The sequence below is a fragment of the Hoplias malabaricus genome, chromosome 13 (assembly GCF_029633855.1).
Source record: "Hoplias malabaricus isolate fHopMal1 chromosome 13, fHopMal1.hap1, whole genome shotgun sequence".
Classification (NCBI taxonomy): domain Eukaryota; kingdom Metazoa; phylum Chordata; class Actinopteri; order Characiformes; family Erythrinidae; genus Hoplias; species Hoplias malabaricus.
The window spans coordinates 19855332-19863130 of NC_089812.1; the positions used below are offsets into that span (position 1 = coordinate 19855332).

Here is a 7799-nt window from a genome sequence, read left to right on the forward strand (position 1 = left end):
AGCTTTAAATGATTTTTAGATTAATTTAAGCTTTGTTTAAGTTAACCATAACCCTAAAGCTAACCCTAGCATAATAACTGATCTTACTACAATTATTACAATCCCTGGCAAAAATTGGTCTCTGAGGATGTTCCTTCAGTTGTTTAATTTTGAAGGCATTTCCAATGGTAAATTTCTGGTTTTAAGAAACACTAAAATAAATCAAGAAAAATAATAGTAGTAGCCAGTAACAGTTAGATTTTTAGAAAAACACAGGGAATAAATTATGGAATCACTCGATTCTCAGGAAAAATTATGGAGTCACCCTGCAAATTTTCATTACAAACACTAACACCGGTATCAGATTAAAGCTGTTCCTTAGTATGCAGGTAAAAAGGAATGATCACACATTGGAGAGCTGTTGCAACAAATGGACTGACATGAATCATGGCTCCAACACCAGAGATGTCAATTGAAACAAAGCAGAGGATTATCAATCTCCTCAAAGAGGGTAAATCATCACGCAGTGTTGCACAAGATGTTGTGCAAGTCAGCTGTGTCTAAAACCTGGACCAAGTTCAAACAACATGGGAAGGTTGTTAAAGACAAGCATACTGATACCAAGGCCATCATACTACCAAGGAAGACATCAAAGTGTCAAGACAGAAAACTTAAAGCAATATGCCTTGAAAACAGATGTACAACAAAACAAATGAGGAACAAATGGGAGGAAACTGGAGTCAACGTCTATGACCGAACTGTAAGAAAGGAAATGGGATTTGCATACAGAAAAGCTAAAAGAAAGCCATCAGTAACACCTAAACAGAAAAAAACAAGGTTACAATGTGCTAAGGAAAGGCAGTTGTGGACACTTTTCTTATCCCATTTATCAAAAGGATGTTTGAGGAAGATGAAATCATTTTCAATCATTATCCTTTTCAAGATGATAATGCATTTTGCCATAGAGCAAAATCTATGAAAACATTCCTTGAAGAAAGACACATAAGGTCAATGTCATGGCCTGCAAACAGTCTGGATCTCAATCCAATTGAAAATCTGTGGTGGAAGTTAAAGAAAATGGTCCATGACAAGGCTCCAACCTGCAAAGCTGATCTGGCAACAGCAATCAAAGAAAACTGGAGCCAGATTGATGAAGAGTACTGTTTGTAACTCATTAAGTCAATGAGACTGCAAGCATAATTTTTGCCAGGGGTTGTAGTAATAATAAAAACAATCAGTATTCGATGCTGTGCTATGATTAGCATCATAATATGGATAGGACTGACAACATGCACAGATTAAAATCAGGAAGAATAACGTCTTTACAAAACATTTCCTGTCATAGCAATTATAAAACTGAGCATAACCAAACACAAAACACTGAGGACAGGTTCAAAACAAAACAACAAACACAAAGTCCACTTCAGGAGAAACATTTGCACACTTGAGTTACAGTTATTTATCCAGACTTTAAAATCTGTCAAAGAGACAAACTCAGTCAGATCTGATGTATTCTGAAGATTATTCCAGGGACTTTTCAGAAGAGCGGGACTCATGTCACATATTGACACATTGTATACAGTAGGGCTGTTCCGTATTGTATCATTGGCGATAATATCGTCATAACTTTTTAAATAATATAAAAAAATCACTGTTTTGATAATTGTGATATTCTGACTTTTCTTGTTTGTTTTGTTATTTACTGTGAAGTTTTACATTTACTTTTTTGTATAATTGTTTACTTTTGCTGTTTATATGCACACACACAATTTTCTGCACTTTGTTTGTGTTGTAGATTGATATGCTACATTATTGTTATATACAAAACCAGAATCTATGCAAGTGTTTTTTTCATATCACCAAGAATATCATTATCACCAAAATACCCTGAAATATTGTTATATTATTTTAGTGCCATCTCTCCCAGTCCTAGTAGACAGATAAGAATGGAGTTCACCAGCAAAGCTTTGTAAATAAAATATACCTGGGCTGCTGTGTCTGAGGCTTAATGTAGACCAGATGTTGAACTTAAGGTTGTTGTTGTTCACAGCGGTGATGTACACGGTTGATGCTGATCTACTCCAGCGCTCCACAAGAAGCCGAGTCCTGTTCCTCAAAAACAACAAAGACTCCTTTACTGGGTTCTTGTACATGCCGTCACAGAGCTGTGACAAACTCCAGCTTTCACTACTAGTAAAACACATACACATACACACACACAAATGAATGTATATTCATATTGTTCTCATGGTATGCATTTTATGTGTCTGGGTTCATCAGGACGGAGGGGGAAGTTTTACTGGGTCCATTAGGTCAGGAGTGCTGGTTATAAGGCTGGGGTGGGGTGGGTTGCAGGTGGAGCTTCACTGTCAGATGCAGGAGCTACTTACAGTGAACCGCTCAGCTCTCCATATCATGCCACAATTCTTAAACACCATGGCACCCATAGCCACTTCCTTAAAGCCTTGTTCATCACCTTTTAAATCCTCTCTACTTCTGACCATCAAACACATGGCAGGGATTTGTTCTCCTTTCATCAAAAAGATTTCTTTAAATACTATCTTCTAGACTTAACATTCAGGTTAAAGTGTGTGCCCGACCTGCCTCAAATTATTATTTCATTTTACAGTAACCGCAGGGTGCATGGCACAGTAGTCATCAATGATGTCTTGTTGTCCATGTATGGCCTGTATTTGTGTGTTTTGCTGTATGTACGCCTCAATATGTGTCCATTGTGTATGTGTTTTGCTGTAAGTAAGTGTCAGTGTGTCTGTTGTTATGTGTTTGTGTAGGTTCCGGTCTGGAACAAGGTGGCACCATTGTCTTTCTCCATGAACGTGTCTCTGTTTAAACCAGAACCCAACTCTCAGCAGCAGAACCTTCAGGACCTTGACATGTACCCTGTCATCAACCAGGGTGACCCTCTCACCAGCAGAACCGAGGTCTTTCACACACACACACACACACAATAATAATATTAATAATAATAATAATTATTATTATTATTATTATAATATGTTACACATATATAGAGTAATAATCAGAGGGAGAGTAATAATCAGAAGGGGAGTAATAATCAGAGGGAGTAATAATCATGGGGAGAGTAATAATCAGAGGGGGAGAAATAATCAAAAGGGGACATAATAATCAGAGGGAGGAGTAATAATCAAGGGGGGAGTAATAATCAGAAAGGGAGTAATAACCGGGGAAGTAATAATCAGAGGGGGGGTAATAATCAGGGAGGAATAATAATCGAGGGGGTGAGGTAATAATCAGAGGGGGAGTAATAATCAGAGGGGGATTAATAATCAGGGAGGAGTAATAATCGGGGGAGTAATAATTGGGGGGAGTAATAATCAGATGGGAAGTAATGATCAGGGGGATAGTAATAATCAGAGGGGAAGTAATAATCTGATAGGGAGTAATAATCGGGGGGGGGTAATAATCAGAGGGGGAGTAATAATCAGGGGAGAGTAATAATCAGAGAGGGGAGTAATAATTACAGAGGGAGTAATAATCGGGGTTAGTAATAATCAGAGTGGGGGAGTAATAATCTTGGGGATGTAATAATCCGAGGGGGAGTAATAATCTGAAGGGGGAGGCTGGGGTGGGTCATGTAGTGATTTAAAAGTTAATAGCGGGATTGTGGATTGAACAGATTCAAAATGATATGGAGTCTGACTGAAGTCAAATATGGGCAGACTTTACTGTGCAAAATAAGACTCTGAAGAATCATGTATGTGCTGTAATAAGTGTAGAGTTGTAGGCTAAATAAGAGAGAATTGTAATGTAGTGTAATGTAATGTAGAAGTGATGAAAGTGTGCACAAGGATCTCAGTATCTTTAGAGGTAAATATAGAGTGTAATAATATTGTGCAGATGAAAGTATGCAGTTTTGGTGATAGATTTAATGTGTGAGGAAAAAGGTCAGTTTTTTCCTTTTTTCTCCATTCGTTCATTTTCAGTATGAGCTAATACAAACTAACCATGCGACAAACCACCACAGTGCGACAGTGGGTGGAGCCAGCAATAAGATGAAGTTGAGCAAAGATCAAGTGATGTTGTAATAACCAATAGGAATTCAGTATTCAGCAGGTTGGCCCCTACTATATCTCTGCCACTGTGTTGAGTGTCAGTGAAACCATGGCAATCAGAGTTCACCTGGAGTTCAGAAACTCTCCCCCTTGGGTGTGAACACAGGGTTGTAATGTGCAGAGGGGGCTGTCAGGAATTCTGGTTTTCATTGTTTAACACATGAACATTTTAACTGGCTTTTTCAGAAGGCTCCCTTTACCTTCATCAATAATCAGGTTTTCTCTGCTGCTTAATGTTATTTCAGCTGCTGCATCAGGGGCTTTTCAGTTTGATTAATTAAAGATTGTAACTGGAATTCAATTAATGTTTTTTCTTTAGTTTTGTCTTGAAATGACACTCACTGTCAGGAAACTCACTACACATTCTCCCTACATTCACCATGTGCGTATTCTAGTGCCCTAGGGGCTGTGAACATAAACCCATAGTGGTGTGCAGTCATCTCTGGCGCCCAGGGAGTAGTTGTGGGTTCAGTGCCTTGCTCAAGGGCCCCTCAGACATGGGTGATCCTGCCGGTCCTGGGGATTGAACCAACAAGGCCAAGGCTTTAAGGGGGCTACTATTGAGTGAACAGGGCACAGTTTGTGGTGCGGTGCCTGAGAAACTGAAGCAGTGTGATTTGTGTTTTTCACTTTATTACATTCTCTCTCTCTCTCTCTCTCTCTCTCTCTCTCTCTCTCTCTCTCTCTCTCTCTCTGAGCTGACCCATGTTTGTTCAGGTGCAGGTCCACTTTGAGAAGCACTGTGGTAATGATAACAACTGTTGCAGTAATCTACAGATGACTGCTATGTTCGCCAACTCTGACAAGACACCTCTGACTGAGTAAGAGCCTCTTCATCATAACCATGACACTGACCACAGCTCTAACCACGATACTGACCACAACACTGACCACATCACTAATGATGACACTGACCACAGCACTGACCCCAACACTGACCACAGCACTGACCTCAACACTGACCACAGCACTAAGCACATTGACCACAGCACTGACCACAACACTGACCACAGCACTAAGCACACTGACCACAACACTGACCCCAACACTGACCACAGCATTTACCCCAACACTGACCAAGGCACTAACCACGACACTGACCACAGCACTCACCCTAACACTGAACACAACACTAACCACACTACCACTGACCCCACCGTCTGCTTTATCTTTTTACTGTCCAGTGGGGGACACTTCCATAAGTGTCTTCGCTTCGCACACATTTACATTCACACTCTGATCTCTTTTCCTTTTAATTATGTGTGTGTGTGTGTGTGTGTGTGGTGTGTGTGTGTATGTGTGGTGTGTGTGTGCTTGGGGTGTGGGTGTGTGTTTGTGTTTGTGTGTGTGTATGTGTGTGTGTGTAGTAAGGATGGTTTTCAGGTACTTCAGTATAACTCCAGTGTGAAGAAGCTGACTCTGTTGGTAAATGTGTGGAACATGGTGAGTGAAGGGAAATTAGCGGAGGACGCGTACAACACCATCCTCAATGTCAGTGTTCCACATTCGCTGCAGTTCGTAGCCCTTAAAGACGCAAGTGCTGTTATAGCTGAGGTAAGAACACTCTTCCAGCTTCACTGCAGTTCTCCACCACTAGAAAGACATCTCTCTCTCTCTCTCTCTCTCTCTCTCTCTCTCTCTCTCTCTCTCTCTAGGGTTCAGAGGTGTGTAATCCTGACAGATCTGATGTATTTCTGTGTGAACTGGCTGATCCGTTCCGGAGTGATCAGAGGGTAAAGTGACTAATGCACATTCATATTTATGTTTATGTTTTTTATGTTTATTTATTTTTGTTTGTTTTGATTGAAAGAGAAGTTCCTGTATGAAATGTAGCATTTGTCTTTTTAAACAGAAACAGTATGTGATCATTTTTGAGACATCCGGGATCTCGCTCGACACTCGGGAAATAGAAGTGACCCTCCAGCTCTCAACGTCAGTCACTTTTACAGTCACTGTACATCACTGCATCACACTCACTGTACATCACTGCATCACACTCACTGTACGTCACTGCATCTCCCACTGCATCACACTCACTGTAAATCACTGCATCACACTCACTGTACATCACTGCATCACACACACTGTGCATCACTGCATCACACTCACTGCATCACACTCGACATACATGACTGCATCACTTTAACTGTACATCGCTGCATCACTCTCGACATTCATCACTACATCACTCTCAACATTCATCACTGCATCTCTCTCACTGCAAATCACTGCATCGCTGTTGACATACATAACTGCATCACTCTCGACATACATCACTGCATCACTCGAAATGCATCATTGCATCACTGTCAACATTCATCACTGCATCTCTCTCACTGTACATCACTGCATCACTCTCAACATACAGCAATGCATCACTCTTGACATACATCACTGCATCACTCACTGTACATCATTGCATCACTCTTGACATACATCACTACATCACTCACTGTACATCACTGAATCACTCTCACTGTTTGTCACTGCATCACTTTTGACATACTTCACTTCATCACCTTCAGCATACATCACTTTATCAAATTATTATTAATTATAACAGTTGTGCAAGAAGTGAGTTCAGCTCTTCAGGGAAATTTCTGCAGAAATTTCAAAAATCATTCTCTTTTAATGGATTTGACATGTTCATGGCTTGCTCACTATCATTTGAAAGGATCTTACTCTGCAGGTCATGGCTATATGGCTGACCACGCAGAATACATGGTTTGATCATTTTTTTAGTGCGTAAATGCATGTAAATTTTATTTTAGTTGTCCAATTGTTTTTGTTGTTGTTGTTGTTTTCTGTCCAGGCTCAGCAATCAGAGTGATCTGACCCTCATCAAGACCCTAATGGTGGAGTACACACTTCAGACCTCCTTCTCGGTGTGAGTTTCATGTTTAACTGCCTCACTTCGGTCACTGGTTATTTCTACAATCTCTTTGGTAAATCTCTTGGGTTTACCACCTCCCACTGCAGTGTTCCTCCAGTGCTGCATGTGAATGGTTCCTCTGGTGGAACACGAGGGACAAGGGGTGAATGTATTGTGTAATATACTGTGTCTGTAATAGATCTGTTTGTATGTTTGTTATAGTTCTCCTAGAGAGCAGCCAGTGGAGGTTGGCGGGGTGGTGGTGGGGGAGTCTGCAATGAAGAAAACAGCAGACATCGGCAGTGCAGTGGAGTTTAACTTTACTGTAGGTTATAACCATAATACATCTCTGCATTGCTGTGGCTAGTTTCCATATCTCTTTTTTATAAAAAAAAAAAAAAAGCTTAAATCTCATACAGATAGTAAGCCTCTGTAGATGAAGCAATATTTTTTTCTCATCATCACACAGCATGTGTGTCTATGTGTGTGTGTATGTGTGTGTGTGTGTGTGTGTGTGTGTGTGTGTGTATGTGTGAGAATTTACCTTGAAAAAGGATCATGCAAACCGCTGGTTGAAACAAGCAGGCGGGAAATTGCTTTTGTGCCCACAACACGTGGCCCAAACTGAACTTTCAATGCTGTCTCTTAAAGATACAGTGTGTGAAAAAACACAAGCAAAGAAAACTGGCAATAAGCAAAAACATATGAAGAAATCAACTTCAAAATATATTCCTAATGCTTCTATTTTCCATAAAGTAAAAGCAGTAAACACTGTTACACATCTGTATATGAATAAACATATACCTTTTTGTCAAATTTGTTTTTAAAAGTTTCACTGTGCTAAAATTGTAAAC

General features: G+C 40.2%; 1 protein-coding gene across 2 annotated transcripts in view; it reads left to right on the top strand.

Annotated features, from left to right (window-relative positions):
* itga3a (integrin, alpha 3a) overlaps positions 1-7799 on the top strand; it is a 34833-nt gene that overhangs the window by 21587 nt on the left and 5447 nt on the right. The window contains exons 12-19 of one of the 2 annotated variants that reach the window (XM_066642466.1): positions 2030-2172; positions 2772-2921; positions 4797-4894; positions 5441-5627; positions 5729-5806; positions 5926-6005; positions 6886-6960; positions 7168-7270. In XM_066642466.1, coding sequence (XP_066498563.1) covers positions 2030-2172; positions 2772-2921; positions 4797-4894; positions 5441-5627; positions 5729-5806; positions 5926-6005; positions 6886-6960; positions 7168-7270 — 914 coding nt within the window. Of the gene's footprint in view, positions 1-2029; positions 2173-2771; positions 2922-4790; positions 4895-5440; positions 5628-5728; positions 5807-5925; positions 6006-6885; positions 6961-7167; positions 7271-7799 lie in introns of both variants that reach the window. The other variant, XM_066642465.1, reaches the window with a different exon arrangement.